The sequence below is a fragment of the Populus euphratica genome, unplaced genomic scaffold (assembly GCF_000495115.2).
Source record: "Populus euphratica unplaced genomic scaffold, PopEup_1.0 scaffold102.1, whole genome shotgun sequence".
NCBI lineage: Eukaryota > Viridiplantae > Streptophyta > Magnoliopsida > Malpighiales > Salicaceae > Populus > Populus euphratica.
This window is the reverse complement of record NW_011499957.1, coordinates 560461-584493: the sequence shown is the minus strand read 5'-3', so window position 1 is coordinate 584493 and position 24033 is coordinate 560461. Positions and strand designations below refer to the sequence as shown.

Here is a 24033-nt window from a genome sequence, read left to right as displayed (position 1 = left end):
TAAAATAATAGTCATATGTATTGCCTATGATAATTTAGTTATTAATTAATTTAAAATATATTTTAAAGAGCATACAAAAAGAAATGAAAAATTATGAAAGAAATTTTTTTAACAAAAATATATATATATATATAAACTGAATCTTAGAATTAGAATGTTATAAATGAGGAAATGCGCAATATATAATATGAATATAATTATATAATTTTAACTGAACTTGATCAGGTTTTAATTTCAATTAAAAAATATTGATTTAATTAAACTTTAAGTTAATTCAAGCATATCAAGAAATGATTTAATTAAACTTTAAGTTAATTCAAGTTTAGAAAAATCATATCAAGAAATATTTAAAAAAAAAATAATAATATTATTTTAATAAAAAATAATTAATTCAATGACTCTTTGAAAAATTAAAGATAGAATTTACCAAATATTATTTTAGTTTAAATGTTCAAAATTTAAGAACTAAACTAATAGTTTATTTAAAAGTATTGTTGTGATTGTTTTTTCTATAATTTTCCATATTAAAATACATATTAATAATTTTTTTATTTTTAAAAATTATTTTTAATATTAGTATATTAAAATAATTTAAAAACAATAAAAACAAATTAAATTTGAAGTAAATAAAAAATTTAATTAAAAAAAAACAAATAGGCCTTAAATGAAGAATCTCCAAACTTTGGGGGGCTCTATTTCCCCTAATCTAGTTTTCCCAGGAACAAGTAATCTATAGGTTGTCTTGTATTTGGCTTTGTCTCAAATGAGAAAATGAATGATTGAAGAGAAATAGATTCTTTCTTTCCAGGAGGCGGAGGAGAAGCGCCAGCAAGCCAAGCAGGAAGCAGGGCAGCAGCAAAGCAATCCAACAACATGATGGGTCCAGTAATTAGCAGTAGAGACTGTGGTAGCAGAGCTACTGCAGTCCCTCTCGTGGTTTCCTCCAAAACCAAAGCTCAAACTCACCCACCAACATCCATTGTTCTTCCCTTTTCAAATCCCAAATCCCAACTCGCTCTTTTCAATATTCACCACAAATTCTACCGTAGTAGAAGGAATGGGGTGGCTCAAAGCAGCCCCAAAATGGTTACATACTCCGCCTCCGCTGAGAAAAATAATTCCGCGGCAAAGAAGTTGCGTCTCATCCTTGACTCTCCTGGGGTTCACCAGGGCCCTGCTTGTTTTGATGCTTTAAGTGCTCTGCTTGTCCAGCGAGCTGGTTTTGATTATTGTTTCACCAGTGGTATGTACTTTGTTTCTTCGCTTTCACCAGTGGTATGTACTTTGTTTCTTCCTATGTACTATGTCCTATGTTTTTCTTAGAGACAAAAATAGGTTATGGGTTTTGTTTGATTGTTTGTGTCTGTAGGATTTTCGATATCGGCAGCTAAACTGGGGTTGCCTGATACTGGATTTATTTCCTATGGAGAAATGGTGGATCAAGGCCAACAAATTACTCAAGCTGTATCCATTCCTGTTATTGGAGATGCCGATAATGGATATGGGAATCCCATGAATGTTAAAAGAACTGTCAAGGGTTATATTAGAGCTGGCTTCGCCGGGATCATCCTTGAAGATCAGGTTTGTGTTATTTTTCAATGAAACAAGACTTCATTTTTTTGTTCCGGAAGAAGAATTGGCTGTTTTCTCAACCCTCTACTGTACTGGATTGGCTGCTTAGCACTTCAAGTTAACCAATAGTATGAACCTGACTGGTGCTCCAGCTGGTTTGTCGAGAAATTATTAGGTGAACCTAGCTCACCATTAGCTCACTTGCATGATTTATGTGGGACTGCCGCTTCTTGGATGAATGTTGGACCACCACTGTTTTAGAGTGCTTCTAGCGATTATGCAATAATTTCTCCAGTTCACGGCTACCCTGGTCCAACAAGCGATTTCAGTACAGTTTTTAAATTAATTGGATGTGGATAGTTTCTTCTTAGTGGATAAGATAGATTCCTGTCATGATTCTTGTCTAGGAGAGTAACCAGCACTCGTTCTCCTTGTTGCCTCAATGGTGGATTGTTACTTAGCATGACACTCATGGTCAAGGATTCAAGAGTTGGTCTGGGGAAGAGATAAAGTATTTGGGAGAACAATGTAGCTCTATCAGAGGAGTTTCTAGACTTTTCTTGTACTTATGGTTCATGTGATTTGGGTTCAAGTAACGGTGCCTAAACCAGGTACTGGTTTACAATCCAAAACCATCTAACTTCATGACACAGGATCTGCAATTTTTTGCTATAGGTTTCCATGGACAAATTGGGCATTTAGATGGCCTTAACTAATTTCCCAAAGAAGAAAGTAGATGGATTTCCACCCAACTAGTTTAGTATTGAAGCTCAGTTGTTGTTTTTGTAAAGTAGGATGATAAGTGTTATCTCTAGCTTCAAAGATCTATCTTTGTTTTAATCTAACAATAATTTAATTGTGGACTATTAGTGTAATGAAGATGATATCTCTTTTTAAAAATAGAGGTAACTAGCAATAGAATCGTATCATACAATATGACAAGGAAACCACCGATCAATTTTGGCATAAAATCTGAATCTTGTGAGTCACAAAAAATTGAGATGTCCAGTTTGGAGTAAGTGTTAGTTTGTCTTTGTCTTATGAAGTAGGATATCACTAGGAATTTGAAGATCTGAGTAACACCTTTTGGTGTCTTGTGACTCTTGTTTTCCTTCTATTAAAATTGTAGCTTAAATCTTAATCCTATATTTCTTAACTATGATGTGTCCTATCATTAGTCAAGCTGCAAATTGCTGCAGTTTATATTTTCTTTTGCTTATAAATCTGATAATGCAAGGTGTCTCCAAAAGCTTGTGGCCATACGCATGGCAGGAAAGTGGTGTCTCGGGAAGAAGCCATAATGCGGATAAAAGCAGCTGTTGATGCACGGGAAGAGACTGGATCAGATATTGTTATTGTGGCACGAACTGATTCTCGTCAAGCAGTGTCTTTGAATGAATCTCTTTGGAGGTCAAGAGCTTTTGCTGATGCTGGAGCAGATGTCCTTTTCATTGATGCACTAGCTTCAAGAGAAGAGATGAAGTCTTTCTGTGAAATCTCTCCCTTAGTTCCAAAAATGGTAAAGTTTGTTTTCCCTGATATAACAAAAATATGACATGCATCTCAAGTTTAATGAATCATTTTTTGTTGATCTATTATTAAATGTCTTCTTTTGAAGTTATTTACCCGAAGAAAAATCATTAGTTTTTAGGTGGAATTAGTAAATGTATATGGATGGGTTGTGACTCTAGAAATCAAAATGAGGATTCAAAATCTTTTTTTTTTTTTTTCCTGTAGTGGCATCAGCACTGCTTGCTTTGTAGGATTATGCACCTTTTCGCTTTGTTGGTCAATTAATAGTGTGACCAGAATTGTGCTTTATAGATAAGGCTTATAAAAAAGAAATCACTTCTATTCTTTTTCCATCTGCCTCATATTGTATCATATTTTCAGCTTTAGCATTCATCTTCTAGCCTCGATATTAATGAATTAAACTATCATAGAATTATCTCAAGGATTATGTTGGAATGGTGGGCCTATTTATCAAAATATTAGGGTTGCAAACTAATTCAGAGGTCCATTCAGCTAAAGGCACGACAGGCAAAATTAGCCTTGGTTTCAAAAACTAGATTCTGTACCAAAATTTAAGTTTCTAGTTGCAATGAAGTTTCCTGTTCTAGCCCTGAATCTTACAATGCAAGGTATCTCTAAAAGCTTGTGGTCATTAGGTGTGCTTGTGATTTTTAATTGTAATGTCTAATGTAGCAAAACTCCCTACAGTAATGCCCCGCTTGATTGAAGGTTCTGTCTGTGAATACAAGTTAAATATCATATGCAATGCATGTTACCCCTTATTAGCACCAGTAACGCAACCCTCCATCTCCAAAACCCCTTATTATTATTATTATTATACCTCTATCCAACACCAACAATCTCCTATACTCTGATTTGCAGTTTGGTTGCATCTTTGAGTACTTTATGTAGGATCTATTGCCTGCAAAAACATGGTGGATTTGATTCTTGGTGGATTCAGGTCTTGATGTTGATTGACTGGGGTATTGATTGTAGAGGTTTATTGGGTTTTATGGTTTTGGTTGTAGTTCACTCATGAAGATCGATGGTTAAAATATCACTGCCCCAGGATCAGATTCCTCCTTATAAGAAACCAAATGATTTGGAGAATTTGTGGAAAGTTGGGTATTAATAGCTTAACAAAGCCTACATATGTCATTGAGTATTGCAAAAATCAGCAGATATGCCTCTTAATTTGGTCTTTTTTTGAATTTGAGCTTTGATAACACTTATCAAGATGTGTTAGATGTTCAAGTGCTCAGAAAGGGGATTGTGAGTAAGTATGTGTCTAACTTTGATTTTGATCACTGTCATTATTGGATCAACTGTGATTTTGGGGCTGGTGGGAGAAATGGGGCTGGGTTTAGGAAGAGAAGAAAAAAGGGTAAGTGTATGAAGGAAGATGGTGTGTTTCCAATTTTTTATTAATCACTACAAGAATTGGAGTCATTGAAGGGCACACACATCTCTCCAGAATGGTGGATTGGAACATAATAAAATTGCTGGTGTGCTAGAGGGAGGGAGGGATTTGTATTCATAGTAACAGTCTTTCCAATCTCTAAAGGAGTCTTGTGCATGAATTCTTAATTAATGGTTGATTATTTTCTTTGTTACTTTTATTTATTGAATTTCTTTTTTCTTTTTTTGAATTTCTTGTAGTTGCTATGGTATTTATGATTCTAAATTTCACTGGAATAACGAGGATATTGTATAATGCATTTAAGAGAAATTACTTTATAAACCAAAATTTTATTGTTTCTGTGTAGGCCAGCATGCTTGAAGGGGGAGGAAAAACACCAATACTCACTCCTTTTGAACTTGAGGAGGTTGGATATAAACTTGTGGCCTACCCCCTTTCCTTGATCGGGGTATCTATAAGAGCTATGCAGGTCAGATGTCTTCACCTTTAAAAGAAATTGATGTGCATATGGTGTTAAAAACTTGGTTAACATTCTTACTCAAGTTGAATAACTTTTCCAAACAGTATGGCGTGGCTTAAATACATGAAGTTTAGTAATTTCCCAACCGTTAACATATATCTTTTCATGCTTTTGACCTTTTCTGAAAGTAATGCATCAGTTAAATACTTCTATGATCAGAAAACCCATGAGCAGTTTGCTTTTGGCAACTTGCAGATCAAAATCATCTTCAAAAAATAAACCCTGCCAATTTTGGAAGTGTGCTTTTTCAAGAGTTATCCTTGATGATGGGGTTGTTAAAGTAACTCCTGTCACTTAATGCAGGATTCATTAGCTGCCATCAAAGGAGGTCGTATCCCTCCTCCTGGCAGCATGCCATCTTTTGAAGAAATGAAGGATATCTTAGGTTTCAACACTTACTATGAAGAAGAGAAGCAGTATGCAATTAGCAGCAGTCAAATGTCTAGGCAGAGAGGTGAGTGAGATTTGAACGTGACACCTAGAGATTCCCATCTGTGTTTGTACTGTTTACTATGTTACCGATTCAAGAGATTGGGCAACTTTGGTTCTGACCATTAAACCTTGTTACTTACAACTTTTCTTTCTCTAGGAGAAAATGCAAAAATCGACCATGTGATTTTGGCCATTTGCATTCTAGTCAATTTTTTTTTATCTTTTTAAGCTTCATGTGATTTGCTCCATTAGCAAGGGCCTTAATACCATTGGTTGCATGATGAGGAGGCATGAAACATTTGAAGTGCTTTTAGGTGGATCTATGTATTTTTTTGTCACATCACCCACATAAAAAAGGCTTCTGCTAAATGATTCTTTAAAAATAAACCCGTTGGGAATGCAAATATCCAAAAATTACAAGGTACAGTTTTGCTCTCTGGCCTTTCCTGTCTTTTAATAACTTAACTTATTGGTTATTTGTGAACACAATTGTCTGCTTGGATAAGTTATTTATGAATATGATTGTCTGTTTGACAAGAGTTTTCAACCCAAACGATTAATCTGCTACTAGGAGAGGCCTATATACTTGTTTAACCTGCCTAAGAAATATGTGCGCCGCGCCCTAACATCACCTCTCAAGTGTAATCCCAGAAGAAGCAAATGCAAGTGGGACTGTTTGGAACCGCAACAAATGACCTAAGAGGCTGATGTGGAGACAGTTAGGGGTTGAAACTAAAACTGAACTAAATTGTCATTTCTAGTTTAAGGCGATCAACTGCAGCTAGTTGTTCAACCATGCTCCTAAGTTATTTTTGCTTATAGTACAGTTTGTTGGTCTTTTACTTTGCTTGGGACTTTGTTTTGAAACTTTTGAATGTATGCTGTTGTCTTGGTTGTTTCTAAATCAAGCTTTAATATGTGCTTGTTGATTTTTCTTGTCCACCAACTTTCCTGTGAGAATCCAAGTTACAAAATTGCTACTTCCCTGTTTCTAACTCTTAATAAAATATGTTATTCACTCATCAGCAAGCAGTAATGTTTATGGCATACAACGGAGGACTCCAGATGATACAGAGCAAAGAAGTCAGAGTCCTCAAGATCCTGTTGTTGAAGTGATCACTCCAGAAGTATATGGTGGCTATGGTGCAGATAATTCAAGAGGTCCTTTTTCTGGGATCTGGTCTCGAACATTGAGAGTCAAAATAACTGGAAGAGATGGATTTGAAAAACTTGATGTTAGGATTCCAGTAAGTCCTCCTCTTCTAATGCAGCTAACATCTGACTGTCCTCCATCTGACCTAATCACACCACTAAGTGCATACCCCAGCTTATAAAACCTGATCATAAAGCATTGCCATCTTAGATTTTTTGAATTATCAAGTATTTGATGGTTTAAATATGAATTCTACTGTTACTTAGAGAATCACATGATGGATTTTTAAGTTAACACTACATTTCATGATGGATGATATTGGTCATTCCCGGCAGCCGCCAACGCTTGAAACCCTGTGGACTAAAATGCACTGCTTCTTCAGTAAATGAACCTACTTGGTGAGATTGTTTTTCCTATTAAAAGAAATGCATTGCTAGTGTTTTACTGAAATGATCTATGTTGCCAACCTTGCTAGTTTGCACTGGAGACTTAGTTTAGTTTTATATCCAGTACACTTCACCATTTCACCAATGTACTTGACCAACATTTATCGCTTCATATATGATTCAAAGATATCATAAAATGTTTTAATTCTTTCCTTTTCTCTTCATATGCATTTGTTTCCCTCATTCCAGTTGAATGAAACCATTACTGATAACATCTTTGTCCAGATCTTTGACAATTTATGGGTGACGCTCTTCCTTATCACTGAAATAAATACTAATTATGCAAAAGGAAACTGCAAGTCATTCACATATAGTAAATTTATGGCCAGCTACCTACCATGCTGAAATCTCCTTTCATTTGTTCATGCTTAAGGAATTGTGGGATTGCATGTAAAATAATATGATGCATAGTGTTAATGCCTGAAAAATGTCCCTTTAATCAATTACTGCATTTCTTATATATCTTGCCTCTCATTGAATGATCTTTATTCCATAAGTCAATAATTGGTGCAAGATAGAGTTGCATAAAACATAAAATGATGCCTCTTATTTATGTTCTGAATGAATATATTGTGCCTTAATTAACTTTTCCTTCTAAGAGTGCATTTGTCCTCTTATTTATGCTCTGAATGAATATATTGTGCCTTAATTAACTTTTTCCTTCTAAGAATGCATTCTTCATGGATTCTTATCTCTAAGCTTTGATATCTAATCGTACATTATACATCCTAAATTCTCTCTATATATTTTTGAAAGAAATACATTATCAAATGAACGAATGAGGTACGAGTAAAATGCATGGAGTGGTGATGCGAGTTCACCATCCCATCTCTCTCAGTCACCAGTAAAATGCATGCAGTTTACAATTTTTTTTCCCCTTTTCTTTCTGGAAGCATATGGGACCAGTTCATTTTTTTATTTTCAGCAACATATTTTATCTTTGTTTTTGCCTTTTAAAGTGATGCTTCCATTATTCTACAATCATTATTATGATTTGTATATGCTATAATCTCTCACATCACCAGCAAGACATCCAAGAGTTTGTTTCATGAAACAAGAGAGTAGTGGTCTTTCATTTTTGTTTCAGCAAAACAAGGAGTGATCAAACAATTCATTCTCTTTTTCTTTGTATTCTTTGCAGGCTGGGTTCTTGGAGGGGATCACAAATATAGTTCCAGGTACTTTCTGCATTCAATAAACTAATAAAAATTGCTATATAGATTTAAGGGTTGTGAAAAGGTTAAAGTGGTGCGCATATTTGGTACACAGCTTTGGGAGGTGTGAACATTAAAGGACTCTTGGATGATGCAGCTGAGGAAGTAGGAGGCAAGCTCTTGTTAGATTTTAATGATACCGTTGGTGACAGGATTCAAGTATTTCTAGAATAATTTTTCCCAAGTTGAATAGAGAAGGTATCTTTAGCTGCAGATAAACATAACTCTTGCCATTCTTCGAGACAGATTTAATATTTGCTTGTTTTTTTCGTCCTGAGCCTAGTTCTCCATTTTGCAGAGAAGCCCTATGTGCCGCAAGACAAATACCAAGAAACAGAATGCAGGTTTGCTAAAGATGATTATATGTTGGGTTTGGACTGAAACACAGACACATGATAAATTGTAAAGATTGAGGTACTGCAAAAAGATCTCAGGGAGGTGGTTTGGATGCCCCTGTAGTTTACCAGAAGGGAGAAAAACCTGAAATGAGTATCCAATCATTTGTGAAGCATGTTGAAACTGCTAATTAAAGTGAAGTGACAACCAAACTGGAAAGGTCGGGCGTTTTGAGGTGTTTTGGCCCCAATATTTTCTACCTCAAATTTTTATTTTTATTTTTTCAGTTATAATATTGTTCCTCATTTTGCTGCTTTTTAGGTTCCAATTGCTTCCTATTGAGATTCGTTTTCAATTACTTTCATTCACATGCTGCTTTCATCTTTTATAGCCATGCTTATTTTTTGAGATGCTAATCATAGAATTATTCTGTTAGCATTGATGATCATAACAATATTCGCATTAAGAATTTAGGGGATTTCCTTGTGATTATACTTGGTGTTTATTTGGTATTGTGGTAATTTTTCCAGTTACAGAATGAAAAAAGTAGATTTTATAAAGGTTATATCTTGTAATTTTTTTGCAACTAAGGTTTCAAGAGAGTTGTCAATGTGATCTCATACAAAACTGCAATGTGGATTAATTAATAAAATATTTTCAAAACTATAATTATGGTAAAACTGTAGTTTTAACTATCCCTTTCTATACTACCAAACGGACTCATAGGAGACCGAAGACATGATAGTTACAAGACTTCGATAGTGTGTTCGAGAGTACAATTTTTTAAAATATGTTGTTATAAAAATATTAAAATTAAAAATTAAATTTTAACATTACTCCGATGATATAAAAATACTAAAAAAATAATTTAAAGTAAAAAAAAATGAGGGAAAAGAGGTTGAAATTCACTCGAACACCTTTGAAGCGTTGATCTTGTTTTGTCCAGGAGTTAATCTAATCTAAAAACAGGTTTGATAGGATGACTTGTAGGTCAATGAATCAATCCAAGCCTTGTTTTTTTTATAAAAAAGAAGAAGAAGAAGAAGAAAGATTATGAATCTAAGGGTAAAGAAAAAAAGAAACAGTCAAGTTCTAGAAAGATAGATTGACCGAAGTTATACGAATTAATTATAGCGACATTCCTCGCATTATTGGTTGTGTTTAACTTTCGAGATCATGCCTATTTCTCCTCCTATTATGCTCCGCAACTTTGACCTTTATTTATTACAAAAGAATACACAAACTACATGGAAAACTGCTCCCAGACAGATCTAATCAAATCTAGACCGTTGTCAAAAAAACAGTAACTGCCTAAAACAAATCTCCAACTACCCATGTTATAACATCTCCAAGCATCAAGCCTGTAAGCTGATCCTCTCTCAGCCTAGTTGTGTTACTAAATATCTTGTCGTGCTGAGCATACACCTGTTATTCGCACGCACCCCTCGACACCAAACAAATCGAACTTGCTTCCCTGACCGCCTTGGATTTTGTACTCAGCAATTCACCTGCACTTGTCAATGGTGTATCACATGAGATGATTGCATCCATTCATAAACATGCAGCGACGGGCCAGTCTACTTCGACTGTTTTATGCCACTCCAGGCCACTGAACTGAAATGTAATCCATAATCTAAAGAAGTGAAACGAGTTCACAAGATGATTTCCCAACAAATTCAAATCACCAGACAATGTGACTATCCTTACTCCACATCTCTTCCCCCTGCATCAATAATTTAGACATTTACACCACAATCATTACAAAAAAAAAAAAAATGAATTCTGAGATTTATTGATCAATCAGTAACCAAGCATAGTATAAAATCCCTGATGAGTTACAAAAAAATATATATATGCTCCGTGAGAGGTGAAGGGGGTGAAGACAGCCTGAGAAAGGTTATCTTCACCGTATTACAAATTCAAATTCACAACGGCCGAGTCGGTCACCTAATCAGTATATTCTGGCTCAAAATGAATGATAATGCAACCAATGGCGAGATTTGAGGATGATGAATACACATAATCACATCAAGATTTGTATCAGAATATTATGACTATCAAACAAAAATACATCTTCAAGACAAATACATCTTTAAGAGACCCCATGGGACGGGATAGAACGACCATGGCAATGCGTAGCACTTGGGGTTAGCAACGCCATCCCCTTTTACCTCCAAAAATCAGCAGGTATTCATTGCCCTTCATATGGTTGATCCATCTCATCGATATCCACCGCCATAATGTTGTTGGGGAGTGTAACCACCAGAACCCATCATGGGGTTATAGCCAGCAGGCATGGCTGACCCAGGAGGCATCTGGCCACCTGGCATCATTCTCATGTTCATCATCCCCATTCCCATGGGTTGGTGCACTCCTCCATAACCTCCCATGCCAATGCCTGAACCAGGACGACCACCCATACCAATGCCTGTATTCACGCCCGCACCCACGCCCATTCCCATTCCCATACCAGAACCAATCATAGGGTTTGGAGGTGGGCTGAGAACACTTGCACCAGCTCGGCCCATCCCAGTACCAGACCCCATAGCTTTGCCCATGGTGACAGTAGATGTAACTGGAGTCATGGGCTGTTTTTCCATTCTCTTTTCCTTGCGATTAAGGGCATCAAAATCAACTCCAATATCAGCCAATGGATTGGTTTTAGCTGCATATGATAAAAAGAGAAGGTAAAAACCAAGTGTACTCCTATATGAAATAAATTAGGATTTCACAACCAAAAGACCATTTAACAAATTTGGATAACTTTTAAGTATTGAATATACTCACGTCCAGAAATATTCAAATTGACCAGCCCTCTACTCAGAGTATCTGCCCACACTGTTGACTTAGTCTCGAATTTGTCCTTGGATGGTTGAGGAACTATAGCAAGCGACCCTGTTGAAGATGGAAGACCTGTCTGAGATGACATGGAAGAGTTTGATCCTTGAGAAAACAAGTTACCCAGGACATCTTTCTGTTGAGGAGATGAAGCAGTTGGAGTTTGGTAAGTAAATTGTGAGGAAACTGGGACTGTAGAGCCATGTTGCGGGAGAAAGTTTCCACTGTTAAATTGTGGGGTTGATCCAGTCAGTGCATGGTCAGAAAATTGAGAGACAACTGGAGCTGCAGAACCTTGTTGTGGAAAGTTTCCATTGTTAAAATGAGCCACTGGTCCAGCTGGAGGTTGTAGAGCCATGTTGGAAGGGTTAGTAGCTGGGAATCCTCCCTGTGGAAGGAAGTTTGCGCTGCTTAATTGTTGGGTCTGAGGAGCCATGTGTGGAACTGCTGGCGGTAACATATTCCCTGCTGGTGAATTGAAGTTCCCATACATGCTAGCCCCTGACTGTGGAGGTTGGCCAGAAGGAAATGAAAAACCTGCCTGTGAGGCTGCAGCAGAAGGACCAGATGATGGGAGAATGTCTGCCAGAATATCAGTTTCTGGATGAGAACTTGACATTTCTTGAGGAAAAAAGTTTGAGTTTGTTGGAGGAGGTTGAACATTGGGTGCTGAATAAGTCATGCCAGAGAACACATCCCCATTTGGTGGTGCAGCTGCATGGGGCATTTCAGCATTTTGATTCATGGTAGGCTGGAAAGGGGCAGCAGAAGCAGTTGGCTGTTGGGCTGAGAAATTGTCAGTAGGAGTAGCTTTAAAAGGATTATCACCAAATGGATCTTTGAAAGCCTGCATCAAGGAAATGTCATTTTATATCACAATAGCTATGCTGCATCACCTAAATCTTGATACTAAAGATTATAATTAAGAGATAAAAACCACATATTAGGTGAGGGAACCATGGTGGTCTGCAGAAAATGTTATCCTCATCCCTCATATTATGAGACAATTAAAAAGCAGGAGGTTTGTGACCAAAGCCAATATTCAACCTATTCAAGCATCTAGATCCAGTCTCAACATCCCTAAGAGATCTATACCAAATTTCAAATGAATATGATGTTTTTTTTTTGTTGGGCTATGCTCCAAAACACACCTTTTTTTGGTTACTAAACCCTTCAACTTAGCATACCACTGCCTGGCAACTTTATACAGCTATGGGAATTGCGTGACATTTCCAAACAAAGAAAAACAATGGAACTTGACAACAGCACAAGTCCATGTAGCGGCAAATAAATGTGCAAACTTTAGCAGCAATCCTCTCTTTAGTAATAATTCCCATAAGAATTTTCTTTAAAAATATGTTTCTTCAAAAAGTTTTATTTATGGATAAAGGAAGAGATTGCTTCCATTTCAAAATTGCTCAGTGTTCAAGTTTATCTATGGCATGAAACAACTTGAAGCATAGGTCTAGCTTATTGATACTTTCCAGAAAAACAGCTTGAATACATTTGACTTTTTGTTTTAATGGCAAAAACTCATACTATTTTTTTTAACAAAAAAAAACAGATTAGGTTTTCTAATAATAAAAAGAGATTAGCATAGTCCCCAAATTCACAATTCAATTAGATGTGAAATCTGAAAAGCTGCCCTTCGTGCTTGTAGAATAAGATCTTTTGCTGAAATGCTTTTTTCATCCGAAGGAATTTCCTATTTGTTGAGAAACAAGTAATAACAGTAGAAAGTATTCATGAGAACATAGAAAAAATAATTGTAATAAGCAATATTCAGAATGCATGATGGAATTGGGGGGGTCTTTGGTTGTGTTGTCTGGTGCTCCTTAACCACAACAAAATTATAAAACTTGTATAAATGATCAACTCAAGAAATATGGAATTTTTGGTTTAAAAGAAAAAAATTTAGAGACTCCAATCCTCAACCACAAAACCATGCTCACCTGGTTCATAACATTAGAGGCTGATTGTGTTGCAGCCAAAGTGGATCCTGAAAAGTTTGCCTGGGCATCAGCTTCAGAGGATGATGTTGCAGAAGTGACTGGCACAATGGCCAATGGATTTGGAGCAAAAACATCTGATAAAGAGCCAAGTAAATCCATTTCAGCATTGTTTGAGGTTGTAGGGAAAGCAGAGGCAGTTGGAACAGATGCTGCTGCGGGGGAAGCTGTCATGAGAAAAATGAAAAGCATCAATTTCCAATAATGATGGATGTTGATGTTTATTGCAAAAGCTGCAGCGGTATCAAAAAACCAATCTAAGTGCCTCATAAAATTTCCTTTTTTCCCCACAAATACATCAAATTCCACCCTATCACCAACCATGGTGGTACATCACTTGAAGGGATCCTCATAGGCCTTTTTTTACGGATCAACATACATTGCAATGCAATAATTGCTTAGATATTTTAGTAAACGAAGTTGAATTCTGCGGTTGTCCAAATGAGTGCCACACACGGGAACAGGCCATGTCATGATGGGTCTAACATGCCATTTTTTTATAGAACCAAAGCATTTAAGGGAACTGAGCTCCAGTGATAATTTTGGTTCTACTTAGAACTCAAGTTCATGCAGACAACGAACATGTGGACACAAAAACCTCAACATTAAGAACATATGCACCCCCACAAATAGACAGACAGACACTTCAGAGAATAGCCTGAGCACTTATTTTTTTCATCTCACTTGCAATACAACTCTTAGCATCAGCAAATAAACGAGTATCACACTCATTTTGCTAGTCACTTTGCTTAGTTCAAAGACCACCTTGCAAACTTAAGTCCAACATGGATTAACACCCCAGCCAGCACCCCACTTATTAGGCAACTCCGTCTCAACATATGCAGCAAGATTTCAGATGCAAGCAAAGGACTGTGGAATACAGTACAGTGCAATAACAATGACACTAGCAAACAAGCAGAAATACACGAATTAGTGTACCTGAAACAGGACCACGTGGATCAAATTCATCAGCCACCTCAATTTCCCGGTCTGCAGGAGATGGAGACCTCACATCAAAAGTCTTTGTTTGTCCAGGATTGCTTGGAGGTGGAGAAGTTCTAGGAGCTCGTGGAGAAGAAGCTCCAGGAGCAGGTGCTGCTAAAGTTTCCCCATTCCTTTCATCAAGAATTGATCAAAATTAACCAGAAAAGTCAAAGTGATAGAGAGCAGAATCATACTAAATATCAGTTGTACAAAATCAATACCTTTCACTGTGAGCAGGGCTTCGGGATCCACTTATAGTTTCTTCATAGCTGGGAGGACCACCAATATTTTGCTCGGAAGGTTTTCGCTCAAGCTGCCTGGCAGTGGTGAGACATTACCATTTCAGTTTTACATCATTGATCGACCTTTATACAACTAAAGCAGCAATTCAGAAAACATGAAAGGAAATTTACCTTCCATCCTGAGCCTGATCATCAGCTCTAGCACCACTGCCGCTGCAGAAAATGACAAAAAGCTCAAACATCATTTTCAGGTCAACATATAATAAAGACACAAGGGAAAAAAGAAGTTTAGAGACAAGCATGTTCACTTTTTCAGACATCTTTAACATGGTACAATTCAATGGATCTTCTTTCTCATGCGTCAAGTTGGGGCCATTTCATTTTGCTCTTTTTCTAAAGGATACTTTTTTTCCAAAATTATTTCTAATATAGACATAGCCCCAACACAAGTGCCCTCCATTTGATTATCATAAACTTGCTTTCTCTGTGTTTAATTTAATAGCCAAATTAACTTATGAAATAATTCAAGATGAAAAGATTAAAAATCAGACATAACCCCAAGATCGATATGGTTCTTTCCTAACTACAAAAGGTAAGTTACAATTGACCATTGCACCGAGACAAGGATTGTCCTGTGGAAGGTCTGTTATGATTGATCAAAAGTAATAAAGAACCCTATAAAGAATTCAGAACAGTTACCGAGATGAGGATCGACCATCATCATCAAAAGCCCGATCTCTATCTCTGTCAGAGCTCCTGCTTCTTGACCCATAACCATCAATGCTTCGACTTCTTCCCTGATAGTCATCATCCCTATACCCATCTCTGCCATACCGTTCTTCACCGTAACGATCAGCATCACGACCATACGAGTCCCCATATTTACCATACCGGTCATCATCCCTATAGTTGTATTCTCTATCTTTGCCATAACCATATCCATTTCGATCTTCATCCTTGTAGCGACCATCGTCATCATACCCCCCTGTACTTGAATTAGAGCCAGGTCTATACATTCCACCAGGAGATGTGCGAAACCTACCAAACAAAGAGTTAAAATACAATGGTAAATGTCAACAATTATCAGGGAATCCTTCTGGAAAAGGGTTATCTTTCTATTCAATCACATGTTTGTGTTCTGAAATAGAAATTGTTTTGCAAACTAGATATCCTTAAAAATCAAGCATTTTCTGATGTCAAGTTAAAAAAAAAAAAAATTAACATATTCAAAATGCATCATAATAAAGTAATCAAATAACTGCCAACTGGGTTCAAGAGAAAACTTACTTGTCCCTGTTAGCAACAGCCTTCTGTCTAACTTCAACTATCCTTTCTTTATCATTCACCAGAACCACAAGGCTCTGGGATTTCTTCCTGACATTGTTACCCTGGTCCTTTCCGCTGGAATCAATATATTGGAAATCTGACAATGTCTGCAACATAGTAGAAGAAAAATATTATTACAGGTGATCAAAGAAGCATGAAACACACATCTCATTGCCAGCAGAATCAACGAACAGAAAATTACCGATATTTGATATGAATGTTCCCTTATCTCATCTATGACACGCTCTGATCCATGAGCAACCAGATATTCCAAAACAGTCAACGCCTGAAACCCAACACACTTAGTTTTCAGTCTCTTGTTACAGTACCATTTCTTGAAATAAATATTGCACATGCTCATGATACATGATACACGTCCTTTAGTAATGTACATATTCATAAAGAAACTAAAGAGCACACATCCAACTAATAACAGGTCACAAATATCAATAATACAACCATTATCTTATCTACATTTTGAAGAAGCATAAGCATACACCATTCATCAACTAAATCCATCAAAGACGAAGCAGACCTTGTAGACATGCCGCCAATTCCTGCCGGTATCATTAAGCCGTTTCCATAAAACTGCCATGATCATCTGATATTCATGACTGCACGAGATGTTTAAAAATGAATTCCTCTATACGAAAACAAGCACCGGAAAGCATCCACAAGAAAAATCAATCAAGCTCACTAATTTCTAGATGCCTGTGCAATATCTGCAAGAAGTGTTCCATGCGGACCCCAAGGCTCATTACTGGTAGCATCAAGAACCTGAAACAAACAAAAAATGGACAAATTTTATTCCATAAAATCTCTTCCACTAACTCCTAAAATCAAATGCCATTGCTTTTGAACGCAATCTAAAAACCAATTCACCACATATAAGCTTTAAATCATTATAAGCAATAAATAAAATAAAAAATACTTTGTCAACAACATACAGGTTCAAACCACAACATCACATGATAACATCAAAATGAATTGTCACGATGCCACTTAAGTTAGCATTCACATAATAACATCAAATGCCATTGCTTTTGAACGCAACCTAAAAACCAATTCGCACACAAACAAGCTTTAAATCATTACAATAATCACCGACATACAAGTTCGAACGACAAGATCACATAATAACATCAAAATGAATCGGCTTGACCCCACTTAAAGCTTTCACATTTTCAAAAAGAGCAAGAGAAGATTTTACCTTCTGTTCTATCGAAGGAACTTTGAGCACTTTCTTATTAACCTCTCTCTTGCTGTAAAAACACAAAATTAAAAAAAAAAAAAACAGAATACAACGTAAGTAAATGGCGTAGAAAGCACATGAAATGAGCCGAACAAAGTGGATACAATCAAGAACAGCTACGAAGCAGACTTACATGTCCCTGACAGTTTGATCAAAGGCCTTCTTCATTGTCGGAGAACGAGTTGAAGGGCAGTACTGTCGATTTCACTCTTTACCAGCCGTCCGAAATCGAGACGAAGAAGAAACTGTCAAAACAACAAAAATTACAGATTAGGTTTTCGGAAGGGAAATTGAATTTAAATAGAAACAATTTTATATAGTAAAAAATGAAAACAAAATCATCAGATAATAACTTATAAATTATCAAATCGAACAAAAACATTTAATGTGGATAGTAAAAATAAGATCCGAAGAATTATTTGAAAAAGGAAGCAGAATGATAATAAAAAAAAAAAAAAACTAATAGAGGCATAAAGGGGTTGCTTACGGGATTTAAAAAGAATAGAAGATGAGATCCGATTGGATTGAATTGGGTCCGATCCGGTGGAGAGAATTGGAATCAAGGCTTGGAGAGTTGAGATCTGATCAGCTCTGTTATGCTCTTCGGAAATTCAGAGAGAGAGAGAGGGAGAGGGAGAGAGACAAAGGCCAAAGCTCCTGGATGGAGTTGATGGTTTTGGTGTTTTTTTTAATTATTATTATTTTTTAATTTTCTTCTGTCTGTCTCAAAGCTATAAATTGGGAGAGAGGAATCGAACGAAAAAAAGACAGCGCAACTTACAAGGAGGAAATTAAGGTGATTGATTGATTGATTAATTAATTAATTATCCACGATTATGATATTTTTGTTGTAGTTATTATTATTATTTTGTAAATTAATTAATGCTGTTTTATTCTGATATAACACCACTATGCTATAGGATTATGCGGTGGATTGTACATATTAACCCAAAAATCAGTGAGTTAATTCGAGAGTATTGATTTTTAATAAAATGATATTATTTTAAATAATAATTTAAAAATTTTATAAAAAAATTATTAAAAAATATAATTGATGGGGTTACTTGAATTTGATAATTTAAAAATAAACTTAACTCTAAGTAACTTAAAGAGCCACATTTTATAATGATAATTATGCTTATTATTATTGAAATTCTTGTTTTTTAACAAAAGTTACTTTTTGAGTTTTTTTTTTTAACCCAACAATAACATTGAAGAGCTATAAAGTTGTTTTGCATGGATTATTAACCGTTACGAGGGAAGTAGATCTAGTGATCTTTTTTTTTTTTACTACATCATTAAAAAAAAACAAGAAGAGGATGAGAAATTTTATTTTACTTTTGTTTTTATATTTTAAAAATTTTTATTTTTTTAAATTAATATTTTTTGATATTTTAAAATTATTTTGATGCATTAATATTAAAAATAATTTTTAAAAAATAAATAAAATATTATTTATATATATTTCTAAATAAAAACCACTTATACTCCCAAGCAAAAAAAAAAAAAAACTAGTCTCCTACATAATATCAGGAACCATAAAGTTAGCAAGAAGAAGATGAGAAATCCTTGAATGAGAATAATCTCGAGTAAAGAAATAACTTCGAGTTGCACCTATGAAGCAACACAAAAATATCAATAGTTTTAGAGTGTGTTTGGTATTACGGTAGTTATTGTGATTGTAGTTTTAAAAAAAATTATTTTAAACAAAACACCTGCAACTGCGTTTAAAATAAAACCCCTGCCGCAACCGCAGAGCCAAACGGGCTTTTAATGGGATTTTTCTTGGCTGACGTTGAATTTAAAAAATAAATTCAAGCTTAGGGTTTTTGAAACTCAAAATAAACACCATTAGAGTATACCAAGAAAGCAATCCCTAGATTCAAGTCGCCTTTAAAGGCAAGATTTTTCAAAGAAGCATTGAATCAACATTAAAAAAAAAAAAAACCTTTATTTTAACCTCATATTAATTTTAATCCCTTAATTTTTAATTATTTATAAAAAATAAAACCGAAAAATCAATCAATAATCCAATATTAAAATCTTTTTTACACCAAAATAACCATATAAATATAAACTATAAAGTTTAATCCTTAATTAATATAATATACAGGAATAAAATTAAAAAAATAATTAAATAATAAAAAGCAAAAAACACTACAAAAATTTACAGTATTTTACAATCAAATCATCGCCATTCATCGGTTTTTACATAGTAATTAAGGTGATAAGTATTTTTTTATCCCGTTAATATGACAAGTTGCAAGGTAAATAAGCTTTGTTACAGAGTCATTCATGACGATCAGCTCCTGATCTACTTTTCCTTACGGGGCCTGAAAAAGTGTGCTCCACCTTTCTCGCAGATGTTGGGAAGTGAATGGGGTTTTGGTAAGAAAGAAAGTCATTCATTTGAAAGTCAAACCTAGCAAGCTCAACGACGACGACAAACCATACAAAGATGGCAACCATAATTGAATCTTACTCCATCCAAGAGACTTCGGTACTAGTATGCAATAATCCAAGATAAAGATAAGCTTCAAAATACTTAGATCTATCCTTTTATCTATTATTTTTAAAAGTATGTTTGGATTCATTATTTTTTAAAGTATTTTTATTTAAAAATATATTAAAATAATAATTTTTTATTTTTTAAAAATTATTTTTTATATTAATGTACTAAAATGATATAAAAATATTTAAAAAAATATTAATTAAAAATAAATAAAATAAAATATTTTTTAAAAATATAAAAACAAACAGTTATAAAACTTGATTTGCTATGCTTCTCTCCCATTAATTTTCTAGTTTTCTTATTTGGGAAACATATAACTTCTTAATTATTCTGCTCGGCAAGATCATTCATGATACAAGGCTCCTTCAAAAGTTCATTTTCTAGGATGTTTTTTTCATTGTTTTCAAAAGGATTAGAGTTTGTTCAAGGATATAGTTATATTTTTTTTAAAATAATTTTTCATGTTAAAATATATGTTAATAATTTTTTATTTTAAAAAAAAATATTTTTATATCACCACATTAAAATAATTTAAAAATATTAAAAATATATTAATTTAAAATAAATAAATATTTTTGAAATAGAAATAGAGAAACAAACAGTCTACGATGGAAATTCATTTTGTTAATTCTCTCGTTTCCTTTCTAAATTCCAAGCCTTGACTCTGCATCTTCGGCCAATTCAGCACTGCTCTCGTCTTCTCCGAGACACACTGGCAGTTCAAGATGGTTCTTCCACAAGATCAAATCTCAAATATCATCAGAAGGAATCCATCAAAAACCTCTTGGCAGATGCATCATTCAATCCCAGCCTTGAATCGACGGAAGACAACAGAAGGAACAGAATTTGTGTTTTTGTAAACTTGTTGTGCACGCAAAAGAGAGTCAAAGCAACTGGGTCTCTCTGCAAGAGTGAGGAGAGAGAAGGAAAAACATTTAGAATATCATGTCAATTGCTGCCATCCAGCTGTTATGGAAAAGAACCAGCCTAGGGAAATGAATCAACACCTAATAATTACAAAATATTAATACCTTAATTGCTAGATTAATTCAAAATAATTTTATTTTAATGTTTTCTTTAAAATTAATTAATTATTTTTTAATTGAATCATGGATAGACATGTCTGGTTAACTAAGCAACACCATTTAAATATCAAGTCAATGAGTCAAGTTAACAGGTTACTGGACTGACAAATCAAGTCGGGTCGGGTCTGGCAGTAACGTTCCTAAACTAGCCACCATTCACAACATTAAACTGCATTTTAGTTCAATCAAATCGCTGTTATGAATTGGTGTAGGTGTGTGTTTTATACTCGTGCTAGGGTACTAAGCATCGATGGAAACAAGTGAATTAACCAAAGCAAGACTGATTTCTATGTTAAATACATTGATCGAAAATGAAGAAAATAAAAATAAAAATGAACAGGGGCTCCAATTCAAGCAAGGTGGCAGCATAATTATTAAACTCCATCCGGCTCGACGAGTCAATCCGGGCTCAATCGACAAGATGATTGGATTAATTTAGATAAGGTGTAAGACCAGCAAGAACAAATAAATAGCCAAACTCGAGTGACCTGCTTGATTGATCCAGTAAAACTCGATAGAGATATGTATTTTTTCAAATATGTTTTTCTCCTAGTAAAAAATTATAGATCAGAAAGGAAAACTTGTGAGAATTCACTTTTTTATTCCTGGATGAATTACTTCAGTGCCACTTCAATTACTAGAACCAAAGTGATATTCCACAGTACGAACGTTTTTGTAAATCTTGTCAAGTCAATGCAGAGAATCAAGATGGGAAAAGAGAAAGAGAGAACTTTGTCTATTCAATAATAAAAACTTATAATTCCATATGGATTATGTCCCTTTTATATATGATTAGAGAAAATGGTTACTTTCCTTAGTAACTTCTCTAAGAAATTGGATTAGGCCCATCCATCATGGGCGGACCTAACCCAATAAACAACATCTCCCACTCGCCCATGAAGGACCGAATCTCTTTAATACATTAAACTTCAAACTTACACAAGAATTTCACACTTGATGAACGGACCGTGCGACCTGAAGCACACAGTGAAAGGAGCTCCAATATATAAACCTAATACAGGCCATATAGGAGACGTCAACCTTATAATCAATTATTCCTTAAAGTCTACTAATATACCCCAAGCATTTTTAGTTACACATGACTGAATATAATTCAATCCCTCAACAATTTTCATACTCAATCTATCCTTACAATTACAAGTATTCTAAATCATATCAAATCTATTCAAGTGATATGATCTTGGCCGGCGAATACAAGTAACAGGTGTAGAACTAAAATTACCTTTTCTTTCGCTCTCATATCAATCAAATCTGAATTAACTCGCTTTTCTAAAAGTATTCCTTTAAGTCAAATCATTCCATGACTATAGGATATACTCCTAAAGTAACTATCATTAATACATCATCTCATGATATAGTCAAAAGTCACAAAAGGATAAGATTTTAAGATCTTAGATATGATCTTCAGGACTCACATAATAAAGAAGCAGGGATCCATTCTTTTATTCCTGTAATGATCGCTAGCACATGTAGTATGAAATATATGTTATAGTGGAGCTTACTCTTTTCTTTTCTTAAGACAAAGAGTGTATGTCGTTGCTCTCCTTGTTAAAGGAAATATGGTATACGAGTCTTAGTCTTGTTGCTAAAAACATAGACGTCAAATCAGAAATTCTCATTTGCTTATTTTTCATTAGTGGCAAATGAATAATTTCATACTCAGCTTCAATCATAATAGATACATGAATGGTGGGAATTCATTCATGCCGATTCTTTTATTTAAGAATCTCATCTTGGTCCCAGCTAACGTGACTTTTTAATAATCATTTTGAGTTAAAATTGCTCCTACTGCGCCCAAGTCGCTTATTGAGCATTAAAACTCAAATAGTCTCATCTCCACTCACCTTACAAAGTGCTAGAGGTGATTACTCATTTGAGTGAGCCAATCTAAGTCTATCGATATACTATAACAAATTATACTATACGATACTCATAATATATTTATGAAACAAATAATGAATAAAATGATATTCAAAAGGTATTTTTTCATTACTCAATCATTGTAAGCTTTCGTATGATCCTTAAAACTAATTACATTCTACATAGGACAAGGGATCTCACATGTCTAACAAATGCATCCCTTGCTATTGGTTTTGTGAGTGGATCTACAACCATAGAATTTATAGAAATGTGTTTTAAGATCTTATCTTATTCAATAATTGCTTCTTTAATGTAGTGATATCTTATCTTGATGTGTTTGGTCTTTCCATGGTATTTTGGATCTTTAGCTACAGCTATTGCAGCAGTGTTATCATAATAAATTGTCACTGGGTTTGATGCTGATTTGATAATTTTCAAATAATACAGAAAAGTTTTTAACCAAACAACATTTTATGTTGCTGTGGAACAAGCGACATACTCAGCCTCCATGGTAGATAAAGCTATACATGATTATTTCTTGCTCCTCTATAGTATTGCACTATCATTAAGCAAGAAAGCACATCCTGAAGTTGATTTGGATTGGTCAACATCTCCTCCATAATCAGCATTAGAGAAACCAATCAATCATAAATCTTTCTTTTCTTTGTAATATAGTATGTAATTTGAAGTTCCTTTCAGATATTGTAAAATCCTTTTGACTATCATCCAGTGTTTCTAACCAGGGTTTGATTGATATCGGCTAACCAATCCAACGGCATAACATATATCGGGACGTGTGCACATCATTGCATACATCTAACTACCTACAGCACTAGCATAAGGTACTCTAAACATTTTCTCCTTTTCTTCTAGAGTTTTGGGACACATATCACAGCTTAAGCTCAAACTTTTATCAACAGGAGTGTCCATTGGTTTGTTATCTTGCATGTGATAGCGCTCTAACATCTTTTTGATATAAGTCTCTTGAGTTAAATCCAAAAGCCTTTTAGCGCGATCTCTTATGATTTTCACACCAAGTACATAGTTGGCCTCACCCATGTCTTTCATTTCAAAGTTTGATGATAACCACTTTTTAGTAGTATCAATCATTTCTTTACTATTTCCAGCTATTAAGATGTCGTCAACATATAAGGATAATATTATAAAACTATTGTTAAAACATTTTAAATACATATAGTGGTCTTCTTCCATCATTGAAAAACCATCTTTAAAGATAGCTTGATGAAACCTAATGTTCCATTGTCTAGAAGCTTACTTAAGACCAGATATAGATCTTTT

The 24033-nt window shown here is 34.8% G+C and overlaps 2 protein-coding genes across 2 annotated transcripts; one reads left to right on the top strand and one right to left on the bottom strand.

Moving 5' to 3' along the window:
* Window positions 1-733: 733 nt before the first annotated feature.
* Window positions 734-8920, top strand: LOC105138429 (Phosphoenolpyruvate carboxylase family protein). The gene is made up of 9 exons (XM_011044491.1): window positions 734-1243; window positions 1370-1581; window positions 2810-3091; window positions 4851-4973; window positions 5328-5478; window positions 6483-6703; window positions 8197-8233; window positions 8325-8467; window positions 8568-8920. The coding sequence occupies exons 1-8, from the start codon at window positions 874-876 to the stop codon at window positions 8441-8443; spliced, it is 1515 nt and encodes a 504-aa protein (XP_011042793.1). The 5' UTR covers window positions 734-873; the 3' UTR covers window positions 8444-8467; window positions 8568-8920.
* A 1450-nt stretch (window positions 8921-10370) lies between these two features.
* On the bottom strand, window positions 10371-17989 carry LOC105138428 (clathrin interactor EPSIN 2). Its single transcript, XM_011044490.1, has 14 exons — window positions 17744-17989; window positions 17390-17501; window positions 17215-17266; window positions 16702-16781; window positions 16540-16618; window positions 16207-16290; window positions 15966-16111; window positions 15378-15716; window positions 14850-14891; window positions 14658-14753; window positions 14392-14567; window positions 13396-13619; window positions 11393-12290; window positions 10371-11270 (listed from the first exon to the last, which is right to left on the bottom strand). Exons 2-14 carry the CDS (start codon window positions 17422-17424, stop codon window positions 10825-10827), a joined length of 2697 nt encoding a protein of 898 aa, XP_011042792.1. The 5' UTR covers window positions 17425-17501; window positions 17744-17989; the 3' UTR covers window positions 10371-10824.
* Between the last annotated feature and the right edge of the window lie 6044 nt (window positions 17990-24033).

Excerpts from the sequence above, each read along its gene's own strand:
- LOC105138428 (XM_011044490.1), bottom strand. The coding sequence starts at position 17,424 with ATGAAGAAGGCCTTTGATCAAACTGTCAGGGACAT. Across the intron at positions 17,267-17,389 it reads GATCAAACTGTCAGGGACAT|CAAGAGAGAGGTTAATAAGA; the intron begins GTAAGTCTGCTT and ends GTGTTTTTACAG. Across the intron at positions 16,291-16,539 it reads ATTGGCGGCATGTCTACAAG|GCGTTGACTGTTTTGGAATA; the intron begins GTCTGCTTCGTC and ends GTTGGGTTTCAG.
- LOC105138429 (XM_011044491.1), top strand. The coding sequence starts at position 874 with ATGATGGGTCCAGTAATTAGCAGTAGAGACTGTGGTAGCAGAGCTACT. Across the intron at positions 1,582-2,809 it reads GGATCATCCTTGAAGATCAG|GTGTCTCCAAAAGCTTGTGG; the intron begins GTTTGTGTTATT and ends TGATAATGCAAG. Across the intron at positions 6,704-8,196 it reads AACTTGATGTTAGGATTCCA|GCTGGGTTCTTGGAGGGGAT; the intron begins GTAAGTCCTCCT and ends TATTCTTTGCAG.